The sequence below is a fragment of the Balaenoptera musculus genome, chromosome 13 (assembly GCF_009873245.2).
Source record: "Balaenoptera musculus isolate JJ_BM4_2016_0621 chromosome 13, mBalMus1.pri.v3, whole genome shotgun sequence".
NCBI classification, from domain to species: Eukaryota; Metazoa; Chordata; class Mammalia; order Artiodactyla; family Balaenopteridae; genus Balaenoptera; species Balaenoptera musculus.
This window is the reverse complement of record NC_045797.1, coordinates 8,188,410-8,205,171: the sequence shown is the minus strand read 5'-3', so window position 1 is coordinate 8,205,171 and position 16,762 is coordinate 8,188,410. Positions and strand designations below refer to the sequence as shown.

Below are 16,762 nucleotides of genomic sequence, written 5' to 3'. Positions count from 1 at the left end.
TATCACCAGAAGTTTTTCTACTTTACCTGATGGCCAGCCAGCTGGAGCTGAAAGACCTTAAAGATCTCACTGGGGGAGCAAGTGGGGAAGAGAAAGAAAGGAAAATGGGGGTAGGGGTAGGAAGAATGAAGACAGGAGACTGCTGTTTAGCAAATTAACCTTGAGGAACTATTGGACTCTTAGTCATGTGCATATATAGCTAATAAATATTTTTTTCAAAAGGAAGAACAAAGACAAGGGTACAGAAAAAAATATTCCTGTGTAATGCCAGACTACAAGTTAAGGGCACGATCCACTGTCTAATGGATATTTTTAAAGATTTTTAATATCCTTCAGTACCTTCCTCACTTTAGTTCAACGAGTAAAAGAATACTTAGAATGAAATCTGTTCTTTTGCCTCTATTAAAAAAGATGACAAAAAGGTAAGTATGAGAGTTTGAGAAAACATAAGTACAGAGAGGGCGACTGTTTCTGAGGCTACTGTACTTCTCAGGTGCTTTGGGGTAGAAAAAAGTTCCAAAGCATTCAGGTAACTAAGCCCTGGCTGAAAGCACCACTAAAGGGTCTAACCAGAAAAGACTAAACCACTCATACAGAGTTCACCCAGGAACACAGCACTGACATTACACACAGTCACCAATGAGAAACAGTTACGAAACCACAAACTCCATTTTCAGTAAGACCAAAATTAATAACCAAAATTCTCAAACTCAAAAGGAACCCAGTTTGGTTCCAATAACCCGAGGTAATGTGCAGAATCGTGCAGAGTAGTTATAGTTGCAGGAAGCAACCCGACTCTGTGGCAGCTACAAAGACATGGTCTGATCAAGGAAAAAAACAACAACAAAAAACACATAAACACACACACACACACAGTTAGTCTGGTACACTACTCTGTCCCTCTTTCAATGATGATTCATAAAAAAGGAACCAACACAGCAACTACAGAAAAACATAAGAAAAAAAGGAGAGATTCAACAAAACCTATGAACAAAAACAACAAAAGCTACACTTGATACCAACAAAACAGGTGAGAAATTGTGACCAAATATTTCCTCAGTAATTGAAAAGAAAAAACACCCCGTTGAAGCAGTTGCTGTTGTGAAGCAATTCCAGATAGCAGAAATGATTGTAATAATTTTAAAATATACATGGAAATGCAAAAGATCTAAAATATCTAAAGCAATCTTGAAAAGAACAAAGTTGGAGGACTTAATCCTACCTGTCTTCAGTACTTCAAAGCTATAGTAATCAAGATAGTGAGGAATTTGCATAAGGATCAACACACAGATTAATGGAACAGAACAGAAAAAAGACCCACACTTATAGGGTCACTGGATTTTCAACAAAAGCACCAAAGCAATCCAATGGGCAAAGGAAAGTGTTTTAATAACTGATTATGGGAGAAAATGACATCTATATAAAAAAACAGTGAACTTTAACATGACCAAAAATTAACTTGAGACAGATCACAGACCTAATGCACAAGTTAAAACATGAAGCTTTCAGAGAAGAAAATCTTTATGATTTGGGGGTAAGCAAGGGTTTCTCAGGTCATGGAGAGCAAGTGTCATAAAAGGCAATACTGACAAATTAGACTTCATCAAAATTAAAAACTTCTGCTCGCCAAGACAAGGCAAAAACATGAATAGACTTCCACAGATTGGGAGAAAATATTCACCAAAATATATATTTGACAAAAGAATGGTATCCAGTATACACAAAGAACTCTGAAAAACTCAATACCACCACCACACAATTTTTTTAAACGGGCAGAGTTTTGAAGACATTTTACAATAGAAAATAAAATGGATTAATGATGGATAGAGATGCGATAAATGAAAATACTAAAACATTGGTAGAATCTAGGTAGGACGTAAACAGGTTTTACTGTAAAATTCTTTCAATTTTGCTGTATGTCTTAAAATTTTCATAATAAAAAATACCATTCAAAAGTCCTTTCTTGAAATTAAAGAAGACTCGACTCTATACCTAAAGAACATATCCTGTGCCAGGGAAAAATGATCTACAATGGTTAAAATCAAGACATAGTATACCAAAATCACTAGGCCTTAAAGGTAAAAAAAGAATCTTTTGGGCAACCAGGCAAAATATGGATTTCTTACAGCAAAAAATAAGAAAGATGGAAGGTCACCTGGCTAGCTTCAGCAATAGCACTATACCATGCCCCCATCCTCTGGAAAAAAAAAAAAAAAGGGAAAAGAAAACAAGAAAAGGAAATGTAACTGAAGGTTTCTATACCCAAGCAAATATAAAGGCAGAAGATAACATTTTTGATCACATAGGACCTCAGGGAAAATTGCTCACATGGACCTTTATTGAGGAAAATTAGAAAATGAACTTTAATCAATAGGTTTAAGTAGGTTATCAATTGAGAAGGTACTTTATGTTTATTTAGGATTAAGCAAGTAAGTAAATATATTGTGAATAATGAGGACCTAGTTTCTCACCGTTGGAGAAAAGAGTTAAAATTAAGGAATGGGGGAGGCTAGAATGAACCCTGTGGTATTGGGTTGGACCTACAAATCGATGCACACCGGACTTACATAGATGTATATATGTGTGCATGCATGTGTATGTATGAATACATGTATTTCCTTGCTCTGCCCACTGAAAAGGTCAGAAGCAGTGATCCCTCGGGAACAAGGAGCACATCTTGAACCCAGGCCTTGGTTTCTATTACCATTCTCCAATAAAAGGAACCAGGTTCCTTGGGGATATAGTTGATTCTAGGACAGGGGCAGGGAAAATACAAGATAAACCTAGAACATCTTATATTGCTAGAAAATAAGAAAAAATGATGGGGCATATTGAAAGGAGAGAGTAGCCAACTCAAAGAGCTCCCAGTGGCCAAATTTGGGATAATTTGAGCAACAAAGTAAAAAATTTACAGTAATATCCACAACTCCACACTGACATAAATAACTGAGAAAATAAATGAAATCGGGGAAAAGGATAGATCTTCCTTATAGCTGAATTCCAATTAATAAATCATACAATTGTAATTATAGTAATGATAGTACAATAAATGTGCAATAGTAATTACTGCAGGCAAGAATCATCAAGGATGCTAAATCAGCTGGCAAAAACTTATGATGAGAAACAGGATATTTGCATGATCTCCAAGTATCACCCCACAAGACAGCTACAAGGTACATACAGAAAAGGAGAATATTTACAGTAGAGAAATCTGGCAGATGCCATCTCAATCAAGTGATGAAAGTTAACATTGCTGGTAATGAGATATATCAACATCATCTAAACACGAGGCTCTGAAAAAGGAATACATCACTTCTATGGTGTTCTTACTAAAAATGCACAACCTGAATTTAATCATAAAGAAATATCAAACAATCCCAAACTGAATGACATGCCACAAAATAACCAGTGTTCTTCAAAAGTGTCAAGGCCATAAAAGGACATTAGTGGGATATTTGGAGAAATCTAAATAAGGTGTGTTGATTAGTTAATAATATAGTTTCAATGTTAATTTCCTGCTGTTGATAATTACATTATGGTCATGTAAGATGCTAGCATTTGGGGAGATTGGCTGAAGGGTACTTGGGAACTCTGTACAACTTTTGCAATTTTCTTGTAAGTCAAAAATGATTTCAAAATAGTTTTAAAAAATGAATGTGAAACTTTCTCAAAAAATAAATAACCAATCCAGAAAACAAAAAGCCCCTACCAATAAGAAAGTTTAAAAACTCTCTTGACCATCTCCTTGGTCAAAGAGGAAACACAAACCAAAATCATGGACAGGACAAGGTAGGGGTAGGGGATTAAGAGGTACAAACTATCAATACTATGTATAAAATAAATAAGCTACAAGGATATAATGAACAGCACAAGGAATGTAACCAATATTTTATAATAACTTTAAATGGAGTATAATCTATAAAAATATTGAATCACTATGTTGTACACCTGAAACTATAATACTGTAAATAAACTATACTTCAATTTAAAAAAAATCATGGACTAATAAGAATTTAAACATTTCACGTCAGAACCTATGGGATATAGCTAACACAGTACTCAGAAGAAAATTTATATTAGTTCTTATATTAGCAAAAGGAAATAAATAAATAGCAAATAATAAATAAATCAATTTAGCATTTGGGTCAAGATGTTTGAAAAGTATAAAATGGAACCAACAAAACCAGAAAAAATTAATAATGTTAAAAGCAGACATTAATAAATTAGAAAACAAAAAAAGGGAAATAATAAAAAAACCCAAAAGATGGTTTGGGGGATAATAAATAAAAACAGATCCACTAGCTAACCTATCAAAAAGGGGGAGGGCGCACAAATACAAACACATAAACAAAGAAATCAGAAATAACCACAAAAAGAACAAAAGTTTACTTTGCTCCACTCTATATAAAGCAAATTTTAAAACTTTGATAAAATGAACCACTTTCTAGGAAGATATTTTATCAAAATTGACAAGAAATCTAAGTAGCTCTTAATGTTCCAATATGAAAAGTTAGTATTATACCATCTATGTAGAAATGAGGAGAAAAAATATATATCCACACATATACCCATTAAATATCACTGAATGGGTACAACCACCATTAACAGGCGAGGGGACAGCCTTGGAGGAGAGACTTTTCAAGGTATACAACACACACATTTATAATTTTTAAACCATGTGATCCCATTACCTATCCAAAAAATTAAATAAGTGGGAAATAATTTTCCCTTGTAAATAAAATACGTAATAAATAAAAATAAAAAATAAAAACTCCACAGCAATTTGATCAATTCTCTCTGGTTATTCAATTTCTGTATTCACTTACAAATGTACCTGCTCTGCAAATCCTGCCCATAGGCCTGCTAACCAACTAGTACTGTTAACCCAATTTAAACCAAAGAATTTAAAGACGGCATAGTAAAGGCCTCTGCCACTCTGACTGTAAAACACAAACTAGAATATGTATGACAGTAATACCTAAAAGTGAATAAAAAGGAAAGCTGTTCTCATGCCAAATACTAAACAGCCCAAGAAGCCAGAAATTCTCTAAACTCAGTTTTTCAGAGACTACTTCTAGGTGTTTTTCCAACGTGATAAATTTGTTATTTCATTATAGAATCTCCACTTGAATTCTATCATTTAGGAACTTAAAAATTAAATATGGCCTTTGGATTGTTTCTAGGCAAACTGCAGAAATAATGTGAATACATAGAATGATATGAAAGATAGGCTATCTCAAGTTCTTCTTCCAAATTCCCAGCAATCTTTGTGGTTATCATTAACATAACCTGGGTGTTACGGTTTAGGCAAAATTCTGGCTGAAACCCACTTCAAAAACTCATTTCGTCTCTTCCTTTCACTTCGAATAGTATTTAGTCATCTACCCCTGTGCCTCCATGTTGATTGCCTGTGGCGGTTATATAGCAATTCAGGTATTTTTGAAGATACAACCTGTATTGGTCAGGATCTCAGTTGCAACCAACAGAAACTGACTCACGCAGAATAGTCAGAAAAGCAATTTACTGAAAAATGATTGGTTAGAACTTATAGAACCCTCCAGTTAGGCTGAGGAAGCAGGCTAGGAAGGTGACAGAAATAACCCTGGACCACAGCCAAAAATCAGAGAATGCTCCTAATGCCACAGCCTGCAAAAAAGCCCTCACCATCAGTCCTCGATGCTCTGGACACTGCCCCTGTGGCCCCTGGAGACGACACCACCACCACTATCACCAGAATGGACTGTCTGCAATCCCTGCTTCCTTAGAAAATATATTTCTGCTGGCGTACAGAAATATAAACTGATCCTGTATCCAGCCACCTTGATAAACTTCCCTATTATTTCTAACAATCTGTCTGTTTTAGAGGGGGTTTTCTGTGTCATCTGAAAACAGTGAAGCTCCATTCAAAGTCCAGGAAAGGAATACCCCACGTGGCTGAGCCCAGGTCACATGCCTGAAAACTGGTTAAGCAAATATCTGGCATTTTTAGTTTCCACAGTGAGAGGAAGACACCTCTTCCCACCAAGCTTCATAAAATGGGGAATTCTCCAGATATAAGAATGGGACAGAAAAAACAATTTTTGGTAAAATTCAGAGTACATTGTAGGAAAACATTCTATCAGAAATGATCATGACAGAAATAATAGAAATAATTATATAAAATAATAAGAAATATTATAAATTAATAATCAAATATATAACATAAAAAAATAAGGAGGCATACAGACACCCAAGGATCATTAGGATACAAAAATAATCATTATATTCTAAGTAAAAGTAAACACAAGAATGATACAATCTTAAAATGTGAACACCACACTTGGATTATCTCATGGATCCTTCAGAGCAGGTGGAATTCATTCTTCTCCATTCCTCCTGTAATTCCAGAATACAGTCAGTGAACTTTAAATAACGTATCAACAGCCAAGTGTTCAAAACCTTGAATGTTCTGTAAATGTCTCATCATATAAGACCAATGGACCCCTAAAGGAAAAATTATCAGAGAGGAGCAAAGAACTAGAAACACAGCAAATAATTACTTTTCTGTCTCTCTCCTCTCCTCCCTGAGGGGCATCTTATGGTTCTCCCTTCAAAGAAAAAAAAAAAAATACAAAGAACAGAAACTCAAACAAGAGTGAAGAGACTATGATCTCCTTTACTGTCTATGTGTATTCTTGTCCAGTTTTTTCATTCTTAATTTTCTCCTCATATGTTAAAGTGGACCTGAGGTAATTCATACTTTTACAAAAGGGGAAAATATTTGCAAAAGATAAATTACTTTGGCCTATTTACTCTAGATTAATTTCAAGTGGGAGAGTGGGGAGAGTTTCATAAAAGGGATGAGCGGGGGCCCGAAGGAGGAATAAGAAAGAGAAAGGAAGAGGCAATGTTTCGGGCTGAGGAATAACACAAACAGAACTGAGAACATCCAAGGTCTATTCAATGAGCTGAGAGCAGAATGACTACAGCCCAGACCTACTAACACTATGATGTAAAGAGCCTTTAATAAACAGACGGGAAACCTGGAAGAGAAGCAGTTTGGGGAAACCAGACTAATTTAGTTATGGACAGATTAGGAGTTGCCCATGAAATACTTCAAATAATGTTATCAAGTAGGCAGTTGGAAATAGAGACTCGGGAAGAGGCTAGAGATCTAGATTAGGAACCATCCCACACGTAGATCACCGTCAAAGCCGCAGAACAGGCACTTGGCACTAGTGTTAAATGAGCCCCAGGCTACCAGACACTTCGGTGAAAACTCCTAATCAAACGTAGAACCAAATGTGGTGATTAATAATTTTAGATTGCCTAAAGGCAATGCAATGAATTCTGTAAACTAATTCTTCTGTTCAGAATAGATTTTCTTTCAAATACTGAAATTCTATATAGACACATATACAAACACTGCAGTTCAGGAGAGAAGTCCTCCGAGATCAGAACACTGCTGACCCCTGGGCTGCATTTTCAGTTTACAGCGTCTCTCCATGCACGATCTCACTGCATCTCCCTGCAGCAGGGCTGAGCTCACAAGGCTCAGTGGCACTATTCTCCTTTTAGACATGAACAAACTGAGGCTGAAAGAGAAAACGACCCGCTCAAGTGGCAGAATCCAGACCCTGAACACAGGTCATGTGACTCCAAACCCAGTGTTATTACATCTGAGTGATCAGAGAAACGGCTACAGCAAGAGGGTCTTGAATCTTCATGCAGCTAATCTCTGTCTATAGGCTGAATACTATTTTTCAAGTGCATAAGGAGGATTTTTCATTTTGTAGTTTTTAAATTTTAAGGCTTTTTTTCTTATAAAAATCAATACACGCTCATTGCAAAAAAGTTGTAATTTTACAAAACTGTATGGTATCTCCCCAAAATCTCAACTCTCAAGGTATCTGCTACAAATAGTTTCGAGTCTATTCCACAAGACCATTTTCTCTATTTATTTTATCAATGCACATTAGGAGCTGTATAAATGTGTCACGTGCTGGAATATATTTACATACTTGCAAATGTTTCCACTGGATCGATTTTTAGAAGCAGAATGTTGGGTCACAGAGGAAACTTGACATTTTAACAGCTATTGCCAAACTGCTTTCCAAAGAGGCGGTACCAATTTCTACTGACATACAATATGTGACTGACAAATCTGATTACTTAAAATGTAAAATTTCTACAACAAACAAAAAACATCATAAACGAAGTTCATGCAAAAAACAAACTGAACAAGAGTTAAAGAGTTAATGTCAAAGAGTTAATTCCTCTCATATATGAAAATTTCTTACAAATAAAAAATTACAAATTAAAAAAATGAGCAAAGGCTATAAAAATACGTATAAATACAAATGGTCAAAATATATATAAACCAACATTTAATCCCATTCAGTAAACAAATCCAAATTAAACAAAAGCAATGTATTATTTTTACCCATCAAATTGGCCAAAATAAATTTAAAGACTAATATATCTCGCAGAGCATGGGGACAGGGAACCAAGCTCTCTCGCAGACTGCTGGAAAAAGGATGTTAATGGCTCAACTTCTGTAGAGCGTCTTGCCCAGGAGTGAACATTTAATGTATGTGGACTCTACCCAGCAATTCCACTTTTAGGAATTGATCCCACATCAGTAACCAGACAAGTGCACAACCATTTATTTACAGTAATGCTCAATACAATGCTGAAAAGAATAGCAAAAGTGTGGAAACAGTCTCAATCGGTCTGTCAATCAGAAATTAAATAAAGTATGATAAAACCATACAGTGGAATGTAATATAGCCATAACAATGATGGTGTGATAGCTATTCACTTTACCATGGGAAAATGTCCATGATATTAAGAAATATACAGAACAATTCCATTTATATATATGTATACAGCCATAGGAAAAATTTCTTAAGGTATATGTATTTCAGAATAGCAATAGTAGTTATATCTACATGGAGGAATTACAGGTAATTTTTCAATATACATTTCTGTAATTGTTTTGAACAATATACATGTGTTTACTTTTTATATTAAAGAAGACACAAGAAAATTTTCATTAAAAAAAAAAAAAAAAGACAGGAAACACTGAAAAGTTGGGAATCAGTGGGCCAGAACCAGATGAGGTTATAAATCTTCTCACATTCTGAAATTCTATATAATAATTAAGGAAATATTTACTCTAGGGTGCTTTTTCATCATTTAAAAAAAACTCCTCAAGATTTATTCTTTCCCCATATCTTTTGAAGAGACTAAAATATAAGCAATATAATAATTATCATTAACATGATATTTGACTTTTTAAATAATAATGTGGCTGCATCTTGGGAGTACAGAGAAGGGGTAGAGAGAATAAAGAGATGATAAAACCCCAGCCTACACTAAACCTTTCTCAGGTTTCAAAACTCCCAAAGAACATCAATGCAAATCTCCAAATTCAGGTCCTAGAGCCAGAAATGGGGACTCACTGTTCATAAAGATCTATGAATATAATATTATCCTATTAACAAGATATTACCATTCCTGGATTGTAACTGCACAAGAGAAGTTAAGGCAAACACAAGTTAAACTTACATTTAACTATCAGATGGAATATACTACCTAAACTTTACTCATCACATTTTATAAAAAAGGTTTATAAAAGCATTATTCAAAATATGGTTTCAACTCTTAAAGATTATATGTGGTAAAAAAAGAGCAACAATTAAATAATTACCTCTCCTATGAAGACTACTATAACACAGTCCAACTTCTCTTCAGGATACAGATTATCAATAAGGGAATGAAGAGTTTCTATGAGGTAAGATTTAACTTCTCTCTTCACTGTGGGAACTCCCATTACTATTGAAACTGAAACAAAATAATGATAGTAATTATATTAAGAGATTTTGCAAAGACAATGCAGAAAAACACCACTGTTTTACAAGTATTATACCCTCTCAAATTGATAGAAATAATTGGGGGATCAAAATATACTACGTTGAAAGAAAAATAATCAAAGAATATGGGGCACACCTATTATACAGTAATTCTTTTCCACATGGCTTCTCCATAAGAAAAGAAATAATGTCAAAGAACTGATAAAGATGAAAGACATTAAACCACACATTAAAAATGAACAATGGTAAAGTATAAACAACAGATTTTATTATACAACTAAAACTTAGAAACATTAAACACATCTTAAAAATTAAAGTCTCACATGTCATGTATAAGATGTCCTAAGGAGGACACAACATCACTTCTGTGGTTTATCTTCCCAAATTCATAACCTCAATCTAACCATGAAGAAATGTCAGACAAATCCAAATTAGGGGGACACTCCCCAAAGATCAGGAAAGACAGAGAACGGATGAGGAACTGTCCCCAACTGGAGAAGACTAAGGGAACATGACAATTACATGAAATATGGGATCCTGAGTTAGATCCTGCAACAGAATAATTAAATAATAATAATAAAATGACAAACTCTAAGATCTAAGGTTAACAGCATAGCATCAATGTTAATTTCCTGGTTTTGATTATTGTACAATAGCTATATAAGGTGTGAACATTTACGGAAATTGGGTGAGGTATATGGAAACTGTGTACCATTCATGCAACTTTTTTTACATCTAAAATTACAGTCAGTTCTACTATAATGCTTGTTTTGAAATGCAAATTGTTCCTACATGATTAATATATTAGAGAACAATTTGAGCATGAAGTCAATTTCACATTTGCTTTTATGCAATTTCTCCCCTGGGACAAACACTCACTAGGTGAACATAGAAAACGGTACCCATTTGAACTGAATTCAGAATACTGAACCAAGCCATGTAGAAATACCCAAAATGCACAGCTGCCTCAGTTCACTGCATGCTGTGAACCACAGCTATCTACACCTGTTGTTACAACTTTCTGCCAGATTTCAGTCAATCCGCTTTGTACCACTTCACAAAAAGCTTCCAAGCTGCAGTCCTTCTGAAGCTCACTTTAACAAGCAAACCTCAAGTCTTTTTCAAGGTAGAACACCATATTTATTGTAGTATTTATGCATTTCTCCATCATTTAATACGTGCAAAATTGTGCCACTGCTTTTATTAGCTTATCTTTTCTTTTTGTGTAACTGACAAAGCTTCTGAGTGTTGTGATCCTAACCCCATTTTTCTTTTATTGCACAATTTTGCATAGCACAGTAATATTTAGGAACACACATGTTGTATTAGAGTACTTCACAGTTAGTTTTTAAATGTAATATCTTTAAAAGTCTTAGGGACTTCCCTGATGGTACAGTGGTTGAGACTCCGTGCTTCCACTGCACGAGGCACGGGTTCAACCCCTGGTGAGGGAACTAAGATCCCACATGCTGCGCAGCGTGGCCAAAAAATTTTAAAAATGAAAACATAAAATAAAAAAGTCTTAGTATCCTAAGTGTTACAGATCAGTAGAAAAGTATTTTGCAAAAGTTAAAATTAAGTCTTAATTATGTAACAATTTATTGGAGATACTACAAAACACTTAGAGGTCACAGAATTCTAAAGCTAGAAGGAAGTGTAAAGATCATGGATCCATGATTCTACCACCATGATTCTGCAGTTCTAAGGTCCAAATAGCTTAAGGGAGTCCCCCAAGTTTCCATACCACATTCCTCTCTTCCATTTTGGGATGAAGAGTTTTCAAGGGCTCAAAAAAAAAGATTTGCTATATTTGTTCTGAACATATGCGTTGAACACTTATTAAATGCAAGGCATTATTTGAGGTGTTAGGAATATAACAGCATAGATAAGGTCCCCGCCGTCATGGGACCTTTCTTACATTCTACAAGAGGGAAAAAGATAAATAATTTTAGAGGGTGACATGTAGTGTATGAATTAAAACATGGCAGTATTAGAAAGAGTGGGTGGGGAGGGGGAAGAGGAAGTACCTCTACAGATAGTGCAGTCATGGAAGGACTCTCTGCTATCAACTGAGCTGGTACTTAATGATGAGAAAGAGAAGAGAGAGAAGATGAGGAAACAGCTAGGCGCTGAAGAGAGGATGATCTGAACAGTCAAGCGATAGCAAGAATAGAATGTCTCTAAAGCAGAATCCGCCTAGATTCAGAGGAATTAGTTAGGGATCTGATGACATATACCCTTAAATTTAGTTTTAATTCTGAGGGCAAGAGAAAGCCATTGTAAGGTTGTAAGCAGGGGAGTGACAACATCCAATTTGTAATTTTAAAAGATGACCAACTTTTATGGAGAACAGACAAAAAAGTGTTAACGAGTATAAAAGTATTTTGGAGAGATCAGGAAGTTACTGCAGTAATTTAAGGAAAAGATGGTGGTTTCAATTAGGATGTTTGAAGTTGGAGATGGGTGAGCAGATCTGTGGAGACCCTCACCAATGGGGCTTATGGCTGGCAGAGATAAGGGAAGGGGAGGGTCAAGGATGACCTGAGTAAGTGGACATGGGATCTTTTACTGAGAATAACACACCTGAGGGGGAAAGGGCTCCCAATCAAGATTTCTGTTTTGACCATGTTACCCTGAGATGCCTAGAGACAGGATGAGTAACCCCGGAAGCAGATTTCCATATACTTTAATCTACCTCAGAATTTTAAAATATTTAGAATATACATTAAAAGAGTATAAACTATGCTATGAAGCATTTCTATGAAATGTTAACGCATATAACGTTCAAAAACTTTGTTCACAGAAAAAGCAAAATCCATGCTGACTCTAGCATATGCAAAGAAAAATGGCATAAAGTAATAATGCAAATTCTCTATTCCCTACCAGCCTTAGGTTGTTCTGTTTCTGTTTTAAGTTTAGATGGCATGTTTAGAGAAGAAGCCACTTCTCCCAAATCGACTGTTTGGGAGCTGAAATTTAAATTCTTTAGTTCAAACCAAGGCACTCAAGGACTCCAAAAGCACTAAAAAGGAAAGTACTAATTTCGGCTAAATCTACAGAATTAGAGTATCCATGCTAGGGGTAATTCACAAAATACCACAAAAAAAGACAGCTTTTCCTGCCTTCTGGGCATGTTGTAAGGTCCCCTTAGGTTGGGGAGCTGGGGGGAGGGGATGTGACTAGTAACAGACAATGAGTCACCCCCATGTATAACTCACTGCTGAACACATGTAACTGCAGTGTGAAATCCTTCCTGCTCAGTAGAGCCACCGGGAACATTCAATACTGCAAATGCTCCATCAGCCTGGATCTCTTGAGTGGTCAGTGATGTACAAGGCTCCCTGCTAACCCTGATGAATGTGTACTTTAGCAGAAATAAATAAATAAATAAACCTTAAATTACTTAAATTCCTGAGATTTGGCGGTTGTTAGTTACCACCTCATAACCCAGCCTGTCCTGTTTGATACGATTGTTCTTCTATGGTTTATAATGTAGAAAATGAATGTATTCTAAGGGGTCAGAGTTCAGAAGAAAAAATGTCAGCAACATAAACAGTGGGGCCACGTCATCCTTTAAGAAGGAGCAAGGTGGATTGAGGATCCAAACAGAAACAGAGCCCAAGGGCTGGACAGAGTACTTTGTTTCACTGATTCACTGTCCAATACTTCCTATTCAGGTATTAATTGTGCATCTGTAATACATCTGTTATGTACTAGACAATCTAAAACACAGTCATCAGAAAGGTAAGGCCACTGCCTCATGGAGCTTATAATTTGACAGAGCTATCATCTGTTGTATCAGTTTTTTTCAACTTTCCCAGGAAGTTTTCAAATTCTAGTACTTATTTCCTTTAAAATCAAGAAAAATTTAGGAACAATCTTAATCTGGCATTCTTGATCTTCAATTCCTCAGTCTACCTTCAGTTAAAACTAAATTACTTTCCTTTTTAAATATTTATTGCTAGTCAAATATTTTAGCCTATCATGCTTCCTTATGGTTTTAATCAATTATTCCTCATTTCTTCCCTTATGTCCTATGGCAATTTTTTTTTTCTCCTGCTGCTTAGTTGCACCTTCTCTGTCTCCGTCTTCACCTTTCTCTTTCCTGAAATGAACGGCTAGAGAACCTTGAAGGCTAAGTCCTGGGCCCTAGGTGACTTCATCCATCTCTGTTATCCTCAACAACCAGACACTTGCAAACGATGACTCATAAAATTAAATCTAATTCAGATGTCTCTTTTGAGTTCCAGATCTATATCCCACTGCCTATCTTCCACTACAATAACTCAAGATCACCTCCTAACTTAACATATCCAAATTTAATTGATGATCCTCTCTTGCAAGCCAATTCTGCAAATCATTTTCTGTTGTCCCCATCTCAATGAAAAGCACTCACCATCCGTCCAGTTACACTGGACTGAATACCAGATTCAGAAGCGTAGGACTTATCCTTGACCACTCCCTCTACCTCAGTCCACAAAGCCAGTCCCTCACTATGTCCTCCCACGCATGTCCCCATGCATTGCAAATGACTCTAAATCCAATTCTTCTTTTCATCTCTACCATCAGTACACCCTAGTCCAAGTTATCCTCTCTCAAGTGGATCACTGCAACAGCCTCTCATTGGGTCCTTTCCATCTGTTCTTCTTCACACATCCTCATTCTTCCCATTGCAGCAAATGTGATTCCTGCACAATTTAAATCATATACAGTCATCCTTACTAAGTCCTGCTTAAAACCCTTCACTGGCTTCTTTCTGCTCTTAGGAGAAAAGCCCAAATCCTATAAATGGCCTGCAAAGCCCTACCTTGTCTTGCCCTGACACATCTCTAGCCTCATCTTGTTTCATGCTTCCCCTCACTCTACACATCAATGACAGTGGCCTTCTTTCATTTTCTAGAATATTCCATGATCCCTTCCATCACAAGGCTTTTGTGCTGCTCTTCTCCTTTTCTGAAATACTCTTTTCTCCCATGTGGGAGACAGCATAATTAGGGTTTTGACATCTCAAAGATGCCAAAACCCTAATTCCTGGAACTTGTGACTATATTACCTTATATGCCAAAATGACTCTGCAGATGTGATTAAGGCTCTTGAGATGGAAGACCATCCTGGCTTATCCAAGCAAGCCCAATGTACTCACAAGGGTCCTTAGGAGAGGAAGGCAGGAGAGTCAGAGTGAGAGAAGGTGTGACAATGAAGCAAGAGGGTCAGAAACAGAGGGAGATTTGAAGATGCTATGCTCTGAAGATGAAAGAAGGGGCCACAAACTAAAGAATGTAGGTGGCCCCTAGGAGCTGGAAAAGGCAAGGAAATGGACTCTCCCCTAGAGCTTCCAGAAGGAACACACCCCTGTTGACACACTGATTTTAGGACTTTTGACCTCCAAAACTGTAAGATAATAAGTTTGCATTGTCTCGAGTCACTGGGTTTGTGGTAAGGTGCTACACAGCAGCAACAGGAAACTAATACACCCATATTTACCAGTAAACTACTTATTCCTCTGATCTCAGGTCAAATGTATTTTTCAAGACTTCCCTAAACTCCTTAATTAATAGCCCTTCTATTCACTCTCAAATCATCCTTTATATCACTAATGTTGTAACTGTACAATTATTTATATAACTGACTAACTGACTAATGCATTCTCCTTTAGTAGAATGAAGCTCGCAAGACTATGAATCATGTCCAGTTTTGTGTAACAAAGCACACAAAAGTGTCCATGGATTTTTTTTTTTTTAACTTCAGCAAATACTTTAAGAACTACCTGCTGTCCTCTACTAATCAGTAATGCCATTTTTGTAGGTAACCCGTGGAGGGTCTTTTCTCAGCCATCCTGCTCAGAATGGACCCTTCATCTGAAGGCATGTGTGTTTCTTCAACTCAAAGAAATTTTCTTCTATTATTCGTTTGATTATTTCTCCCCTTCACTCTGTTCTCTCCTTCTGAAATTCCTATTAGGTAGATGTTAGAATGTTTGTCTATCCCAATTCTTTGTGCCCTTTATGTTGCATTCTGGAAGAACTACGCAGCTCAATCTTTCTGATCACTAATTCGATATTCAGCTGCTTATCAGACCTATTTATATGGAGAATTAAATACATAAAAACACAAAGATTTCTAACTGATCCTTTTATAATAGTCACTTATGAGTTGTCCTTTCTCATCCCTCTGAAAATATTTTATGTTTTATTTTTATATTACATTCTGTGTGCTCTACAAGTCATTGAGTCATTCATGATGTTGGTCTTCTTAAGTGTTTGGGAACCCTAGTTGTATAACATGGCCCTTTACCCATCTGTAGTTGCTGTGTCTGTTTACTGCAGCCTGCCTCTGTAAATCTGTGGGAGCATCTGGACGTGGTGTGGATGGGAGTTTTTTGTTCTGGACGTGAGAATTCCAACCCCTCTCCCGAGTGGGTCAGTAGCCGCCTCCGGCACAATTCTCCCTCCTTACCCTTAGGAAGGCTTAGCTGGTCTGAGCGCTGATCCTTAACCAGCCTGACTGCTGAAGAACACAATTCTTAGCAAAAAACCTTTTCTCTGATCTAAAACACTGAAGTTCTTAATATAAAGTGCCTAGATAGGTTTTAGGGCTCCACAAAATCCCAGAAATTACACACAAAATTACTTTTTCTATGTGTATTTTTCTAAGTAGAAGGTTGATAACTTTCCTAAGATAGCCAAAGGGTTCTATTACTCTAAAAATGTTAAGAACCATTGCTGAAAGATTTTTAATGTAACTCTGTGGGTTGTCTGGTTTTTTCCTCCAAGTTGTCTGCTTTTTCTACCTTTAAACAACAGTTTCAGCTTAATAAGAATGTTAACCACTGAAAAGCTGGTTGACTAAGATTGTATTATATTTATGATGGATAAAGTCATAAACAAAAGAGCTAGAATAAGCATCTT

The 16,762-nt window shown here is 36.2% G+C and overlaps 1 protein-coding gene across 1 annotated transcript in view; it reads right to left on the bottom strand.

Annotated features, from left to right (window-relative positions):
* MGAT4A (alpha-1,3-mannosyl-glycoprotein 4-beta-N-acetylglucosaminyltransferase A) overlaps window positions 1-16,762 on the bottom strand; it is a 117,571-nt gene that overhangs the window by 44,535 nt on the left and 56,274 nt on the right. The window contains 1 exon segment of the mRNA XM_036873042.1: window positions 9,692-9,825. Coding sequence (XP_036728937.1) covers window positions 9,692-9,825 — 134 coding nt within the window.